Raw genomic sequence first — 19131 nt, forward strand, 5'->3', positions numbered from 1 at the left:
TATTGAAGAGACCATCTTTACTCCATTGTATGCTCTTGTCTTCTTTGTTAAATATTGATTGACCATAAAAACTTAGGTTGATTTCTGGGATGTCTGTTCTGTTCCATTGATCTATATACCTATCCTTTGCCTACTAGTAATTGCATCACCTCCCTCTGTAGACCTTTCAGTGGATAAAGACCTAATTTTTAACCCACTGACTAGACTCTCTGTTTTGTTTACCTTTTCAGTTGCATCCCCTCTCACTCTTCCCTGTGGTCTCGGGGCTCCAGCCATACTGGCCTCACTCTCTTCTTGGAGCATGTCATTTTCCTCCTTTCACATACGCCCTCCAAAGCTTTGCCCTTTGCATTCCTGACTTGGAAAGATGCTCTCTCCAACACACACTGTATTTATCTGCTCACCTTGCAGATCTCATTCACCTCAACTGTCATTTGTCCAGGAAAACCTCTCCTGACTCTCAGTTTAGGTCATGTTCCTTTATTATACACTCTTTTCTCTAGAAGTATTCGCTTAATATGTATTAATATATTCATTTGTTTATTTGATTGATGCATGACTCCCCCATAGTCAGAAAGTTTTATGAGAGCAGAGACCATATTGTTTATCATTGGTATGCATCTAAGCACATTGACTGAAACAGAATATACAATAAATATAGAATGGATGGATAGAAGATTATTTAAAGAATAAATGAGAAATAGAGTGAGTGAGGAAGGAAGGAAGGGAGGGAGAAAGGTAGGAGTGAATTGTGACCAAATAATTTATTCCAGGAGCAATTTTTGTGTACTTTGTACTTGTAAAAGCAGAAAAATGTCTTAATTTGCCTCTCAGTTTTGTTATCTTCACATAACAATTACTTTTCTATAGGTGGCAGTGTAATTAAGATTTTTTTTTTCTGGAACAAAAAGGGAGGTCATTATCTTGAATATTTGAAAACATTTATATAACTTGAATCTCATATTACCAGTTTTTTGTTAATCCTCACCCAAAGATATTTTTCCATTAATTTTTCCATTGAAGAGGGGAGAGGGGAGAGAGAGAGAGAGGGAGAGAAAGAGAGAGAAACATTGATGTGAGAAAGTCACATCAGTTGGTTACCTCCTGCACGCACCCTGACTAGGGCCAGGGATCAAACCTGCAACCCAGGTACCTGCCCTTGACTGGGAATCAAACCTGCAGCCCTCTGGGCCGTTGCTGTAACCATGGAGCAACATTGACCAAGGCTCACATTACCATTTTTAAAACATGCTCTTATTTCTCATGATGGATGTATTCTTAATTTACACTTGCCCAGAGTCTTTTTCCCTCGGGCACTAGTAAGTGCTAGAGAGTTATCAATCCTCATTTTATGATATTGTTGATATCAACATATCCTTTAAGAATTGTAAAATGGGTATTGCGAGTGTAATAGTGGTTAATGTTTTCTTTGTCACTTGTTAAAGACAACAATATTTATATTATAGAATAATTGAAACTGTGGCAAATATGAACAGAACTATAGACATAACATGTATATATTTCAACCAGGGTTGAGGCTGAGACTTCTAAGTGGGAGAAGATGTTTTCCAAATATGACCAGTTGACCACCTTACTCATGGGCTTTGTGTATAGAAATTTGAAACCGAAATTTATGTGTCAGAGTGTTTTGTACATGTATTACTACCTATAGCATCTAAAGTTCCTTATAAGTGTATTATCATTAAAAGATTTGCCCCATTTTATGCTCCATGGTGTAGTTTTTTTCCAAATTAAAAACTATAATAATAATTTTGTCTTTGTAGCACTTAAATGCAGAAAGGTCTTACAAGTCCCAGATTTGTACGTTGCATAAATCTCTTGTGAAGATGGAAGAGGAGCTTCAGAAGGTTCAGTTTGAAAAGGTGTCTGCCCTTGCAGACTTGTCTTCCACAAGGGAACTTTGTATTAAACTTGACGCAAGCAAAGACCTTCTTAATCAGCAGCTGGTTGCTAAAGATCAAGAAATTGAAGTGGTATGTAATGCATTTAAAATGTTTTATTTTTTCATATTTCTAGTATATAAAATTACTACAGGATTAGAAAAAAGTTGTGTTTAATATTACATCAAGCCTGTCTCTCACCTTTAGATTTCTTTTTTTAAGTCCCAGAGATTAATTTGACAGCTACATTCTAACAATTCAAGTAAGTAACATAACTCTTCCTCTGAGCATTTAAGTTATGTTTACTTTTGCCTAGAAGAATGATAAAACATCTTTACATGCCAATCAGTAAAGAACCACGAGGTTGCTCTGACTGGTTGGGCTCAGTGGATAGAGTGTCGGCCTGCGGACTGAAGGGTCCCAGGTTCGATTCAGGTCAAGGGCATGTACCTGAGTTGCGGGCACATCCCCAGTAGGGAGTGTGCAGGAGGCAATTGATGGATGTTTCTCTCTCATCGATGTTTCTAACTCTCTATTTCTCTCCTTTGCTCTCTGTAAAAAACCAATAAAATATATTTTTAAAAAATTTAAAAAAAGAACCACGAGGTTGAGGTCCATCTAGCTAAATTATAACTTTAATGACATTCTTTTAAGCTAAATTTATTTACTAATTGGGTTCTTTTAAACTGTAACTCAGTTGATTATATCTACCGTGTGCCTGACATTGTGCTTGCCACTGTGACTATAATATTCAAAAGATACAGGCTGCTGCTCTCACGGACCTTTCAGTATTGGCATTGGGATGAATGTTCTAATAAGAAATACGGTTTAGAGAGGGAGATCTTATTCAGTCTGTGGGTGTCGGGAGGGAGTGGACATACTAATGAGCACAGAAGAGATGAGGTGTTTCATTCAGAGGGAACAACAACATAGGGAATGAATGGAGGTAAAAGCGATTTCTTGTGTGAATATTAAGTAATTTTCAATGGCCAGTGTAGCATGCCTAGATAACAATGGCTGGAGATGCGTCTACAGAGAGAGACGGAACTCAGATCTTAAAGTATATGTATACAAGTTGCATAGTGTAACTGAAGAATTAACGAATTTGATCATGTGTACATTTCTGTTATTTTCAAATCCTATTGAAATTTTAATTTTCTTAGTCTACTATTTGTTAGAACAGCGGTTCTCAACCTGTGGGTCGCGACCCCTTTCACAGGGGTCGCCTAAGACCATCGGAAAACACATATATAATTACATATTGTTTTTGTGGTTAATCACTATGCTTTAATTATGTTCAATTTGTAACAATGAAAATACATCCTGCATATCAGATATTTACATTAAGATTCATAACAGTAGCAAAATTACAGTTACGAAGTAGCAACGAAAATAATTTTATGGTTGGGGGTCACCACAACATGAGGAACTGTATTAAAGGGTCGTGGCATTAGGAAGGTTGAGAGCCACTGAGTTAGGAGAATACGTTGCATTTGAGAATCATGTAGTAGCTGGTTTCTGTAAGAATTTACTGTTTATATTTTATGAATGAAGTATATGCCAGTATTATAAGACTCTTCCTTTAATTATTTTTTATTTCAGCAAGAACATTTTATGATGAAAGTGACTCATACTCACTTAACAATTTAAATAATATGTCCTTAATTTTTTCTTTAAAAATACTTTTTACTTGGCGTTTTCAAATTGGAAAAATAATACATGTAATAATTGAAACATTTGTTATTTGTAGTTTTGCTTTTTCTTTTTTTTATAATAGCTATCCTCATAGTTGTTAAGTGGTCAGGCTAATGCTCATTGCATTTAAAAATACTCCTGACAAACTTTTTGCCTTGAAATTTAATTATTTATGTTTGTACGGTTTTTTTCTATAATCCTATATAATAAAAGCCTAATATGCTAAGTGTCTAGTCATCTGGTCATCTGTTCAACCAATCAAAGCATAATATGACAATCATATGCTAAGGCTGCTAAACCACTCACTTTGAAATGGACTGCTGACCACCCGGGGGCAGACTGTTAACTGGTCGACCAGTCCCTATGCCGTGCACTGACCACCAGGAGGCAGATGCTCCGACCGGTAGGTTAGCTTGCTGTTTGGCCAGTTGGGACTGAACAAGATGGGCTGAACATGCCCTGGAGACCTCCCACAGTCCCTCCCCAGCTGGCCATCCTCCCACATCCCTCCCCAGCCCTGATTGTGTACTGGTGGGGTCCCTTGTCCTGGCCTGCGCCTTTTCATAATCCAGGACCCCTTGAGGGATGTCGGAGAGCCTGTTTTGGCCCAATCCCGCAGGCCAGGCTGAGGGACCCCACTGGTGCATGAATTTGTGCACCGGGCCTCTCTGGTAAGCTATAATTGCAAGGGCAAGGACCATCTTACTTATCTTTGTATTTCTTTTCTGTTTTGTTTCCTTTTTTTTTTTTTTTTTAAGAAAGAGTTAAAGGGAAGCAGGGAGGGAGAGAAAGAGAAAGATCAGTATTAGAGAGACACATCAGTTGGTTGCCTCCCACACTCACCCAACCAGGGCCAGGGATTGAATCTGTTACCTTGAGGAGTGCAGGCCGATGCTCCAACCACTAAGCCACAATGGCCCGGGCATTTTGTATTTCTTTATCTGTATTATGTGCTCAGTGGACACAAATACTTTTTAAATTTTATTGTAGTGACATTGGTTAATAAAATTATATAGGTTTCAAATGTACAATTCTATGATATAGCATTGCATATTGCATTGTGTGACCACCACCCAAAGTCCAATCTTCTGTCACCAGATATTTGATCCCCTTACTCTTTACTATTCCCCAATCCCCTTCCCTCTGGTAACCACCATACTGTTGTCTGTGTCTGTAAGTTTGTGTTTGTTTTTCTTATTTATTCATTTGTTGCTTTCAGTTTATATCCCATTATGAGTGAAATCATATGGTTCTTGACTTTTTCTGTCTGACTTATTTCGCTTAGCATGATATTCTCAAGATCCATCCATGTTGCTGCAAATGGCAGTATTTCATCCTTCCTTATGGCTGAGTTGTATTCCATTGTGTATAGCTACCACATCATCTTTACCTCATCATCTATCTAAGGGCACTTCAGTTGTTTCAATGTCTTGTCCACCATCAGTAATGCTCCAGTGAACATAAGGAGTGCATATATCTTTGCAAATAAATGGTTTCAAGTTTTTTAGGTATATACCCAGAAGTAGTATTGCTGGGTCATATGGTAACTCTGTTCATAAGTTTTTGAGGAGCCTCCATACTATTTTTCATAGTGGCTTTACCAGTTTGCATTCCTACCAGCAGTGAATGAGGCTTTCTTTTTCTCTACAATACTTTTTTTAAATTAAACTTTTGATTTTGAGATCACTGTAGATTCACATACAATTGTAAGATATAATACAAAGAAATCCTGTGCATCCTTTACCTGGTCTCCCCCAATGGTAACATCTTACAAAACTGTAGTAGAATATCATAATCAGGATGCTGACTCAGATTCAGGCAAGATTTTTCTGTTACAGGATCCATCATGTTGCCCTTTTGAAGTCCTATCTACTTTTCTCTTATCCCCAACCCCTCCTCAAAATCTGTTATCCATTTCTATAATTACATACAGTTATGTAACTTTTTTGGATTTTTTTTTTTTACTCAGCATAATTCTCTGAATAATCATCCAGGTTGTTCTGTGTATTAAGTGTTCATTCCTTTTTATTGCTGAGTAGTATTCCATGCAGTTGGTGTAACACAGTGTATTTAACCATTCACTGATTGAAGGACATCTGGATGATTTCCAGTTTTTGGGTCTTACAAATAAAGTTGTTGTAAACATTTGTGTATAGCTTTTTGTAAACATAGGTCTTAATTTCTCTGTAAATGCCCAGGAATGCAATTTTTTGTATTATATAATAGTTCCATGATAAGTTTCTTAGAAAAGTGCCAAACTATTTCCCCAAGTGTCTGTACCATTTTGCATTCCTACCAACAATGTGAGTGATCCAGTTTTTCCACTTCCTTATCAGCATTTGGTGTTGTCACTATTTTTTATTCTAGCCATTCTGATGTGTATAATGCTATATCATAATCTATTTGTATTTCCCTGATGATATCTTTTTGGTGTGCTTGTTTGCCATCTATCTATCTTCTTCAGTGAAATGTCTCTTATGTCTTTTGTCCATATTCTCATTGGATTGTTTGCTTTTTTAATGCTAGTATGGAGAGTTCTTTATATATTCTAGATTCTAGTTCTTTATCAGATACATGTTTTGCAAATATTTTCTCCCACTATGTAGTTTGTATTTTCATCCTCTTATCAGGATCTTTCTCAGAGCAAAAGTTCAAAAGTTTGATGAAGTGCAATTTATCAATTTTTATTTTATAGATTTACTTTTGGCTTTAAGTCTAAGAATTCTTTGCATAGCTCTAGGTCCCAAGAATTTTTGCTAGGTTTTATTTAATTTTTTCTTTATTGATTAAGGTATTACATATGTGTCCTTATCCCCCCATTGCCTCCCTCCCTACCCCTCTCTCATGCCCTCACCCCCCTGGTGTCTGTGTCCATTGGTTAGGCTTATATGTATGTGTACAAGTCCTTTGGTTTTTATGTTTCACATTTAATTTCATGATTTATTTTGAACAAATTTCTGCATAAGGTGTAAAGTTTGGGTCGAGGTTCTTTTTAATGCCTATAGGTGCCCAATTACTCTAGTACCATTTGTTGGAAAAGCTACCTCTCCTTCATTAAATTGATTTTGTACTTCAGTGAAAAATCAGTTGGATGTACTTGAGCAGGTCTGTTTCTTGTTTTTTTTAATTTTTTTCCATTGATCTGTGTCTGTTTGTTCACCGGTACCACACCATCTTAATTACTGTAGCTAATAATAAATCTTTAAATCAGGTAAACAGATTTCATCCACTTTATTCTGCTTCTTCAGAATTGTCTTAGCTATTCTAGCTTTTTCGTCTTTCCATTTAAGTTTTAGAATAATTTGTCTATTTCTTCAAAAAATCTTGCTGGGATTTTTGATAGGAATTGCATTAAATATTTATGTCAATTTGAGAAGAACTGACAACTTTACTATGTTAAGACTTTTAATCCACGAACATAGTATGTCTTATTTATATCTTATTTGATATCTTTTAATACTTTTGTGTAGTTTTTAGCATGTAAGTTCTATACATATTTTGTTAGATTTACACCTACAAAATACAAAGAATTTTTTGAGGTATTGTAAATGGTATTCTAGTTTAAATTCTGCTATCAATGTGTTCATTGCCAGCATATATAAGTACAATTGATTTTTGAACGATTATCTTATATCCTGTGACCTTGCCAAACTCACTTATTACTTGTAGGAATTTTTCTTCAGATTACTTGGAATTTTATATATAGACAATTGTTTCTCCCCTTCCCCCCACAAATTTCTTATTTACTTGCATTTCCATTATTTTGGATTTTTGTTATGGACAAATGAAGAAAAACCTTATTGATCCCTATTTTGTCAGGAATGAACTCTTATGAATCACAAGGTGATATCTACTCTGGGATCTTGCCCTATCTTGGGTTTAATTGGGAATGCAGCACAAATTCACTCTTTTCTCATATACCCTCTAAACATATCTTGATTTTCTTCTGTAGACAATTATGTTATCTGAAAATAAGGACAGTTTTTTTTTTTCTTTCCAATCCTTATGGCTTTTCTTGCCCTTTTGCACTGATTAGTAGTTTAGTGCTAGTTTAACAATAGTGGTGAAAGTAGACCTATCCTTGCCTTCTTCAAATCTTAGAGGGGAAGCATTCAATCTTTTACCATTATCTGTAGGATTTTTAGATGCTCTTGATCAAGGTCTGGAATATTTTCTCTATTCCTATATTTCTGAGAGTTTTGTAATGAGTGGATGTTGAGTTTTTGTCAGATGCTTCCTCTGCATCAGATAATATGCTCATGTAATTTTTCTCCTTTAGTTTGTTGATATGATAGATTACATTGATTTATTTTTGAATATTGAATCAGCCTGCATCCCTGGAATACTCAGATAATTTTAAATGAGAAGTTGAGGTTAACGGCAAAAGATCTGTATCTTCACCTTCATTTTCCAACAAAAATGATTTAAAGTGCTGGAATAAGCAATTTTAGAATGCTTTACAGTCTTAATTATCTTTTTCTTTTTTATTTTCGTCCTTTTTATTGAATTTATTGGGGATGACATTATTTGTAAGAAATTATACACTTTTCAGGTGCACAATTTTACAACACATCGTCTATACACAGTATTGTGTGTTCACCACCCCAAGTCAGGTCTCTGTTCATCACCATTTATCACCCTTATAACCTCCTACATTTCTGTCCACCCCACCTCCTGCTGGAAACCATCACACTGCTGTCATTGTCCATGAGTTTTTCCTCTCTCTCTCTCTCTTTTCCCTCAATCCTTCCACCCTCCCAGCCCCACACCCTTAGCCCCTCAACAGTTGTCAGCCTGCTATCTATGTATCTAGACTCTGTCACTATTTTGCTTGTTAGTTCATTTTGTTAATTAGAGTCTATATGCATGAAATCCTATGGTACTTATCTTTCTCTGACTGGCTTATTTCACTTAGCATAATGCTCTCAGGTCCATCCCTGCTATCACAAAGTATAAGATTTCCTTCTTTTAATAGCCAAGTAGTATTCCATGTTGTAAATGTCCCACAGCTTTTATATCCACTCTTTTGCTGATGGACACTTGGGCTGCTTCCAAATTTTGGCTATTATAAATGATGTTGCAATGAACATAAGGGGTTAATATATTCCTTGAAATCAATGTCTCTGGTTTCTTGGGCTATATTCTCAGAAGTGGAATTGCTGTGTTGTAAGGCAATTCATTTTTTAAAAAATTTTTAAATTCTTTATTGTTTAAAGTATTATATATGTCTCCTTTTCCCCCCATTGACCTCTCCCTGGCCCCTCCCACATGCCATCACTCCCCTAATGTCTTGTGTCCATTCATTATGCTCATATGTATGCATACAAGCCCTTTGGTTGATCTTACCCTCCTCCCCCTGATCCTCCCCTGCCTTCCCTCTGAGGTTTGATGGTCTGTTCAATGCTTCTATGTCGCTATTTTTTTCATCAGTTTATGTTGTTCATTATATTCCACAAATGAGTGAGATCATGTCATATTTATCTTTCTCCGACTGGCTTATTTCACTTAGCGTAATGCTCTCCAGGTCCATCCATGCTGTTGTGAATGATAAGACTTCTTTCCTTTTTATAGCAGCATAGTATTCCATTGTGTAGATGTACCACAGTCTTTTAATCTACTCATCTGTTGATGGGCACTTAGGCTGTTTCCAAATCTTAGCTATGGTAAATTGTGCTGCTATGAACATAAGGGTACATATGTCCTTGTTGATTGGTATTTCTGATTTCTTGAGATATATTCCTAGAAGTGGAACCACTGGGTCAAATGGGAGTTCCATTTTTAATTTTTTGAGGAAACTCCATATGGTTTTCCATAGTGGCTGTCCCAGTCTTCATTCCCAACAACACTGCATAAAGGTTTCCTTTTCTCCATATCCTCACCAGCACTTGTTGTTTATTGATTTATTGATGATAGCCATTCTGATAGGGATAACATGATTTCTCATTGTGGTTTCAATTTCCATTTATCTGATGATTAGTGATATTAAGCATCTTTTCATATGTCTATTTGCCATCTGTTTGTTCTCTTTAGAGAGTGTCTGTTCAAGTCTTTTGCCCATTTTTTTAATTGGATTGTTTGTGTTTTTGGTGTTGAGTTTTATTCATTTACTTACTGAATTTACAACAGATGCATTTTTTTTAAATAATAATATTTTTTATTTTTCAGTAATAATTGAGGTACAGTATAGTTTCAGATGCACAACCCAGTGATTGGACATTTATATAGTGTACAAAGTGATCATCCAATAAATCTAGTACTATCTAACACCATACATAGTTAGTTATCCTATCTAATAATAGACAAACATGGTAATTAACCGTACCTCTGACACGCTTCCCATTGGCTAATCAGGGCGATATGCAAATTAACTGCCAGGCAGCTGAAGTGAACAGGAGGCTCGCTTGCTCCAGTGATAGAGGAAACCAAGGTTCCCCCCCTGCCGCTGCTGGCCTCTGAACTGCACTCTAAGAAACAATGTTGCAATTATAGAAGCCAAACAAACTCAGATACCTGCTTTCAGCAGCCAAGGTCTCAGAGCTGGAGCCGAGCCTTAGAGCTAAAGCTGGCTCTCGGCTCCAGTGACAGCCATAGAAGGTAAATAAATCCCAGAATAAAAGAAAAAGAAAAAAAGGAGAGGTTGGGAGCTTCAGTCACCAGCCAGCCTGAAAACGACCCTCAGCCCCTCACCCAGACTGGCCAGGAACCCCAGTGGGGACCCCCACCCTGAAGGAGGTGTGACCAGCTGCAAACAGCCATCATCCCCTCATCCAGGCTGGCCAGGCACCCTAGCAGGACCTCCACCCTGATCCAGGATACCCTTCAGGGCAAACCAGCCAGTCCCCACCCGTGCACCAGGCCTCTATCCTATATAGTAAAAGGGTAATATGCAAACTGACCCTAACAGCAGAAAGACTGGGAATGACTGGTCACTATGACACACACTGACCACCAGGGGGCAGACGCTCAATGCACGAGCTGCCCTCTGGTGGTCAGGGCGCTCTTACATGGGAGGAGCTCTGCTCAGCCACAAGCCAGTCTGATGGCTGCCAGTACAGTGGTGGTGGTGGGAGCCTTTCCTGCCTCCTCAGCAGCGCTAAGGATGTCCAACTGCAGTTTAGGCCTGTGCCGGAAGCCGGTCCATCCTTGCTGCTTGACACAGTCGCTGCAGGAAAGAAACATCTGCACAGCATATGTTTCAAGGGACCTGGCGTATATAGCATACTGTTCTTAATATGTTTGCTCCCCTTAGCGCTGTGTGTTTTAACCAAGGTCACCTCTCCGAGAAAGGTTGTTTCCCCAGGTAGGAATTTTTCCCTGAAGTCAGGGAGGGGATGCCTCTCTTAGAAAGGTTGTTTCCCCAGGTAGGAATTTTTCCCTGAAGTCAGGGAGGGGATGAAACTCCTTAACTAAGTGTCAGGCGGGTAGTTAATCACTACAAACAATCATGCTTAAGCTACATAATCTTTACTCCCTGGAATGGAGATAAGAAACGCCCTAACCTTTGTAATAGAAATTGACAGGATTAAAATCAACTGGTATAAATACGGATGTAACAAGACAATAAACAGCAGAACCTCTCTGGAGATCCAGGCTAGAGATCCTGGCTAGGCTGCTGATCAACTGAACGCTGTCTCCGTGTCATTCCTTCTTCGCCGAGTCCGTCTACGCCTTTGGGAACCCCTGGACCTGCTGGGGTTGGACCCCGGCAGGCCTGCTCCCTGCTGGCAAGTGGACATCCCCCAAGGGCTGCCGGGCTGCCAGAGGGATGTCTGATTGCCAGCTTAGGCCCAATCCCCTGGGGAGCGGTCCTAAGCCAGCAGGTGGTCATCCCCTGAGGGGTCCCAGACTGTGAGAGGGCATAGGCCGGGTTGAGGGACCCCCCCTCCCTCCCCCGAGTGCACAAATTTTTGTGCACCGGGCCTCTAGTTATAATATAATTGACTATATTTCCTGTGCTGTACTTTATATCCCCATGACTATTCTGTACCTGCTAATTTGTACTTTTTAAAAATTCTTATTGTTGAAAGTATTGCATATGTCCCCTTTACCCTCCCAACCCTCCCCCACCCCACAGCCCAGGCCTTCACCCCCTATTGTCTATGTCCATTGGTTATGCTTAAATGATACAAGTTCTTTGGTTGATCTCTTAACCCTCTGATCCTTCCCCTGCCTTCTCTATGAGGTTTGACAATCTGTTCAATGTTTCTATGTCTCTGGATCTATTTTTGTTTATCAGTTTGTGTTGTTTATTATATTCCACAAATGAGTGAGATCATGTGATATTTATTTTTCTCTGACTGGCTTGTTTCACTTAGCATAATACTCTCCAGGTCCGTCAATTCTGCTGCAAATGATGAGTTCTTTCTTTTTTACAGCAGCGTAGTATTCCATTGTGTAGATGTACCAGTTTTTAATCTACTCATCTGCTGATGGGCATATAGACTGTTTCCAAATCTTAGCTATTGTAAATTGTGCTGCTATGAACATAGGGATGCATATATCCTTTCTGATAGGTGTTTCTGCTTTTTGGGATATATTCCTAAAAGTGGGCTTCCTAGGTCAAATGGGAGTTCCATTTTTAAGTTTTTGAGGAAACTCCATACTATTTTTCACAGAGGCTGCATCAGTCTTCATTCCTACCAGCAGTTCAGGAGGGTTCCTTTTTCTCTGCAATCTCACCAGCACTTCTCATTTGTTGATTTGTTGATGATAGCCATTCTGACAGGTGTGAGATGGTACCGCATTGTCATTTTGGTTTGCATCTTCTGATCATTAGTGACCTTGAGCATGTTCTCATATGTCTTTTGGCTTTCCTTATGTCCTCTTTAGAAAAGTATTTATTTAGATTCGTTGGCCATTTTTTTAATTGGGTTTTTTATCTTCCTTTTGTTAAGTTGTATGAGTTCCCTGTAAATGTTGATTATTAAACCCATATCGGTGATAACATTGGCAAATACATTCTCCCATGCAGTGGGCTTTCTTGTTGTTTTGTTGATTGTTTCTTTTGCTGTACAGAAGCTTTTTATTTTGATGTAGTCCTATTTGTTTATTTTCTCCTTAGTTTCCATTGTCCTACAAGATGTATCAGTAAACATATTGTTACCAGATATGTCTGCTATTTTGCGGCCTATTGATTCTTCTAAGTTTTTTACAGTTTCCCATCTTATGTTTAAGTCCATTATCCATTTTGAGTTTATTTTTGTGTATGGTGTAAGTTGGTGGTCTAGTTTCATTTTTTTGCATGTATCCTTCCAATTTTCCCAAAACCACTTATTGAAGAGACTGTCTTGACTCCATTGTATGCTCTTGCCTCCTTTATCAAATATTAATTAAGCATAATAGCTTGGGTCAATTTCTGGGTCCTCTGTTCTGTTCCATTGGTCTATAAGTCTGTTATTGTTCCAGTACCGGGCTGTTTTGAGAACAGTGGCGTTGTAATATAGCTTGTTATCTGGTATTGTGATCCCTCCAACTTTGTTCTTCTTTCTCAGGATTGCTGCAGCTATTCAGAGTCTTGTTTTATTCCATATAAATTTTTGGAGAGTTTGTTCTAGGTCTGTGAAATATGCCATTGGTATTTTAATGGGAATTGAATCTATAGATTGCTTTGGGTAGTATGGACATTTTAATGATATTGATTATCACAATCCATGAACATGGTACCTCTATCTCTTTTCTCAACATTCTGTAGTTTTCTGAGTACAGGTCTTTTAACTCCTTAGATAAGTTTATTCCTAGGTATCTTAAATTTTTTATTACAATGTTAAATGGGATTGTCTTTTTAGGTTCTCTTTCTGTGAGTTCATTATTGGTGTATAAAAATGCCATAGATTTCTGGGTGTTAATTTTGTATCTTGCTATGTTGCTGAATTCATTTATTAAATCTCGTAGTTTTTTCATGGTGTCTTTAGGTTTTTCTAGGTACAATCTCATGTCATCTGCGAACAATGACAGTTTTACTTCTTCTTTTCCAAATTGGATGGCTTTTACTCCTTCTTCTTGTCTGATCACTATGGCTAGCATTTCCAGTATTGTGTTGAACAGGAGTGGTGAAAATGGGCGTCCTTATCTTGTTCCTGTTGTTAGAGAAAATGGTTTTATTTTTTGCCCATTGAGTATGATGTTAGCTATTGGTTTGTCATATAAGGCATTTATTTTGAGGCATGATCCTTCTCTTCCCACTTTGCTAAGAATTTTTATCAAAACAGATGTTGGATTTTGTCAAATGCTTTTTCTGCATCAATTAATATGATCATGTAGTTTTTGTCTCTCAACTTGTTTATATGATGTATCACATTTATTGATTTGTGGATATCATACCAGCCTTGCATCCCTGAAATAAATCCCACTTGGTCAAGGTGTATGATCTTTTTGATGTATTGCTGGATTTGATTTGCTAATATTATTTTGAGGATTTTAGCATCTGTGTTCATCAGGGATATTGGCCTGCAATTCTCTTTCTTTGTAGTGTCTTTATCTGATTTTAGGATTAGGATAATGCTGGCTTATAGAGAGCTTGGAAGTATTCCTTCCTCTTGAATTTTTTGTAATAGTCTGAGGAGGGTGGGTTTTAATTCTTCTTTGAATGTTTGGTAAAACTTCCCTGTGAAACTGGCAGGACCAGGGCTTTTGTTTGCTGGAAGGTTTTTGTTTACTGCTTCAGTTTCATCAGTTGTTATCAGCCTATTCAGGTTTTCTGATTCTTCCTGATTGAGTTTTGGAAGATTTCATTTTTCTAGGAATATGTCCATTTTCTCTAGGTTGTCCAGTTTATTGGAATAGAGTTGTTTGAAGTATTTTTTTTTTTTTTTTACAATTCTTTGTATTTCTGTGGGGCTGGTTGTTACTTCATCTCTTTCAGTTCTGATTTTGTTTATTTGGGTCCCCTCTCTTTGCTTCTTAGTGAGCCTGGCTAGAGGTTCATAAATTGTGTTTATCCTTGCAAAGAACCAGCTCTAGGTTCTATTGATCTTTTTTTAATTTATTTAGTCTCTATGTCATTTATTTTTGTTCTGATCATTATTATTTTCTTCCTCCTACTTACTCTGGAATTTTCTTGTTGCTCTCTTTCTAATTCTTTAAGTTGTAGGGTTAGATCATTTATTACCAGTTTTTCTTATTTATTGAGGTAGGCCTGTAATACTATGAATTTCTCTCAGGATATCTTTCACTATGTCTCATATATTTTGGATTGTTCTGTTTTTATTGTCATTCGTTTCCAGGATGTTTTTTGTTTCTTCTTTGATCTCTTTGGTAACCCAGTCATTGTTTAATAGCATGCTGTTTAGCCTACAAGTGTTTTATTGTTTTTTATTATAGTTGATTTCTAACTTTATGTCATTTTTAATCTGAGAAGATGCTTGATATGATTTCAATCTTTTTGAGTTTGAAGAGACTTAGCCTGTGTCCTAATATGTGGTCTACTAGGTATACCGGTTAATAATGTGGATTTTATGATCAAAGGAAACACAGTAATTTCAAGAGAAACATCAAAAGTGCTTTATTCAAAGTAATGTCCATCACTAACTACACATTTCCCCCATTATTTGGGCAATTTGTGGATATCGTCCCAATAGAACTTTTCTTGTTTTGAGGCAGATCATTCAGAGACCCAGTTTTCCACTTCTTCATACATTTTGAAGTGCTGCTCAGAAAGTGCATATGCCATTAATCAGAACAAGTGCTAATCTGAAGGAGCAAGGTCTGGTGAATACGATGGGTGGGTTAATACTTCCCAGGCAAGATCTTTTAACATGTCCTTAACTGGTTTTGCAGTGTGTGATGGTGCGTTATCATGAAGCAAAATTACTTTGCTGTGTCTTCTGGCACATTCTGGTCATTTTATGATCAAAGCATGGTTCAAATTGATTATTTGTTGTCAGTATTAATGGTTTCACCTGGTTTTAGAAGCTCATAATACATCACACCTTTCTGATCCCACCAAACGCAGAGCATTGTCTTCTTTCCAAAGGGATTTGGCCTGTAGTAGATGTTGATGGTTGACCTGGATGTTCTTTGTCTTTCACATAGAAATCATCACTTTTAAAGCATTTAAACCAGCATTCACAAGTATCTTGAGATGGAGCATGTCCACCATAAGCTTCCCAAAGTATATGATAACTTTCAGCAGCATTTTTCTTGAAAATTATGTAATGAATTAAAACTGCCCACAAATGCTCTTTTTTTGGCACAAAATTCAACATTTTTAAGCGTAAAAATATCTATGATGTTAACCCTTTTAGCAAATTTGACATATGAAGTTTTGAAGCTTGCTGTCAATACAACAAAATAGCATACATATCAAATCACACATATATCAACATATGTGTAACTCCATCTATTGAAAAAATATTATTATTAACTGGTACAGCTAATATCTTTGAAAATGTGCCATGTGCATTTGAGAAGAGTGTATATTCAGTGGCTTTGGGGTGAAATGTTCTAACAGTGTCAATTAGTTCCACCTGATCTAATGAGCCATTTAGGATTGCTAATCCTTTGTTGATTTTTTTGTCTAGAAGATTTATCCAGTGATGTCAATGGGCTCTTAAAATCCCCTACTATGATTGTATTGTTGTTGATGTCTCCCTTGATATTTTCCAGAAGTATTTTTATGTATTTGGGTGCTCCTGTATTGGGTGCATATATGTTTACCAGAGTTATATCCTCTTGTATTATCGATCCCTTTAGTACAGTGGTTCTCAACCTGTACTTTCACAGGGGTCGCCTAAGACCATCGGAAAACACATATATAATTACATATTGTTTTTGTGATTAATCACTATGCTTTAATTATGTTCAATTTGTAACAATGAAAATACATCCTGCATATCAGATATTTACATTAAGATTCATAACAGTAGCAAAATTACAGTTATGAAGTAGCAACAAAAATAATTTTATGGTTGGGGGTCACCACAACATGAGGAACTGTATGAAAGGTTTGCGGCATTAGGAAGGTTGAGAACCACTGCTTTAAGTATTATGAAGTGGCCTTCCTTATCTCTTGTTATGGCCTTCACTTTGAGGTCTATTTTTTCAAATGTAAGTATTACTACCCCAGCTTCTTTTTCATTTCCATTTGCCTGAAATATTTTTTCCATTCCTTCACTTTCAGTCTGTGTGAATCCTTTGTTCTGAGGTGGGTCTCTTGAAGACAGCATATATATGGGACATGTTTTCTTATCCACTCAGACACTCTTTGTCTTTTGACTGGAGCATTTAATGGCAGGTCCCTTGTAGGTAACTTTCTGTCTCTCTCTTGCAGTTCTTAAGATTCTTTCTTTGTCGTTAAGGTTAGCCATTGTAATTATGATGTGTCTTTGTGTGGGTCATTTTGGGTTCCTCTTATTTGGGACTCTTTGTGCTTGTGCAACTTTTTCCCCCCAGGGCAGGGAACTTTTCTGTCATTATTTCTTCAAATGGGTTTTCTATTCCTTCCTCAGCTTCAACTCTTTCTGGCACCCCTATTATGTGGATGTTGCTTCATTTTATATTGTCCCTACACTCCCTTAAACTCTCCTCCTGCTTTTAATAATTTTTCCAATTGCTGTTTCTATACTGTCTTCTAACTCACTGATTCAGGCCTTGACTTCTTTTAGTCTACTGTTGAAACCTTCCATTGTGTTTTTTATTGCAGCTATGTCATTCTTCATTTCCACTTGATTCTTAACACATGTTGGTAAATTTCCCATCCAGACTATTGAGCATCCTTATAACCATTACTCTTGAATTCTTTCTCTGACAAATTGCTTGCTTCTATTTTATTTATTTCTTTTTCTGGCGATTCCTCCTTTTCTTTCCTTTGGGGTTATTTCTTTGTCTCCCTATTTTTGCTGTCCCTTTGTATTTGTTTCTATGTAATATGAGTTGCTGACAGTTCCTGGTCCTGGGTGACATGCTTGATGTCCGAGAAATTGAAGCCCCTAGTGGTCCAATGGTCTGGGACTCCTTAGCCCAGAGGCTGGGTCTGCCTTGAGCTTTATGCCTACAATGTCTCTGCTCTGAGTTGTATTCCCTTCCCCAATGGATCTGGTCCCTCAGTTGTCTGCTACAGGTGCTTGGGGTTGGCAGGGACAGATGCAGAGATCCTCTGGTGTGTGACTCCCTGTGAGGCCCCAGAGTTCTTTGTCATGCAATTCACTGAATGGCCCAGGCATCCTGGACAGGGCAATGCCCTAGAACCCTCTGGCTTGCCCTGTCAGCCTGGTCCTTGGGGCTGGGTGGGATGCCTGGCTGGGGTCCCTTCCCAGTACCATCTGTGCTGTCCTTGGGGCTAGGTGGGCACTGGCCTGAATGTCCCTGGCCAGTACTGTTGGTGCTGTCTTTGGGGCTCATCAGGCAGCTGGTTGGGCATTCCTTAAGGCTGGGCGAGTGCCAGACCAAGTGTCCCTGGCCAGCACTATTGGCACTGGACTTGGGGGGCTGGGTGGGCACCTGGTAGGACAGTTCTTAGGGCTGGACGGGCACCGGGCCAATTGTTAATTTACCGTCCGTGCTGTCCTTGGAGCTAGGCAGAGTGCTGGGTGGAGGTTCCTGGGCTCACAGCAGGCACACAGTCAGTGTAGTCCTGAGGGCTGGGCCGGGATGGGCATGGGATCCCTCGGTCTGTACTCACTGCTTGGGGTCCGGTAGTGCCAGGTCTGGGAGTGCAGAGTCTGGTAGCACCAGTCCAGGAGTACAGGCAGGTAGTCTTGGTGTGGTAGGTCTCTCTGGCCTGCGGTCACTACAGGCGTCTGGATACCAGTGTCAAGGTAGGGTGCCACTCACTGCAGGGGCTGGGCAGTGGTCCCTCACATGTTATGGCTGACAGGAGGCTCACTGCTCAGGTTAGGGGTGGTGTCAGAGGGCAGTCTGGGTGTTGGTGTGGCTGCACTTCTGGCCTCCACTGCTCCCCTCTTCAAGATATGGTGTTGATTTTTATAAGTTCTTGATAAATTTTGGATATTAAGCCCTTATTAGATGTATTGGCAAATATGAACCCCCCTTCAGTGGGGTTTCTTTTCAGGTTGTTGATAGTGTCCTTTGCTGTGCAAACACTTTTTAGTTTGATGTAGTCCCATTTGTTTATTTTTTCTTTTGTTTCCCTTATCTGAGGAGATATATCAGAAAAAATATTGCTATAAAAAATGTCTGAGATTTTACTGACTAGGTTCTTTCTAAGAATTTTATGGTTTTGAGTCTAACTTTTAAGTCTTTAATTCATTTTGAGTTTATTCATGTGTATGGTGTAAGTTGGTACTCTAATTTCATTTTTTGCATGTATCTATCTGATATTCCCCATATAATTTATTGAATACACTACCTTTACTCCATTGTATGTTTTTGCCTCTTTTGTCAAATATTAATTTACTATAAATGTGTGAGTTTATTGCTGGGCTCTCTATTATGTTCCATTGATATACATGTCTGTTTTTATGTTAGTATGTACCATGCTGTTTTGATTACTATGGCCTTGTATTGTGGTTTGATATCAGGTAGCCTAATTCCTATAACTTTGTTTTCCTTTCTCAAAATTGCTGTTGTTATTTAGGGT

General features: G+C 38.2%; 1 protein-coding gene across 2 annotated transcripts in view; it reads left to right on the forward strand.

Moving 5' to 3' along the window:
* The window catches only part of LOC308525815 (testis-specific gene 10 protein-like), a 124854-nt gene that overhangs the window by 90574 nt on the left and 15149 nt on the right, over window positions 1-19131 (forward strand). For both annotated transcript variants that reach the window (XM_081100662.1, XM_081100661.1), the window contains one exon: window positions 1785-1994. In XM_081100662.1, the coding sequence (XP_080956788.1) occupies window positions 1785-1994 (210 nt within the window). The remainder of the gene's footprint in view (window positions 1-1784; window positions 1995-19131) is intronic.

The sequence above is a fragment of the Myotis nattereri genome (genome assembly GCF_964212035.1).
Source record: "Myotis nattereri genome assembly, chromosome: 10".
Classification (NCBI taxonomy): Eukaryota; Metazoa; Chordata; class Mammalia; order Chiroptera; family Vespertilionidae; genus Myotis; species Myotis nattereri.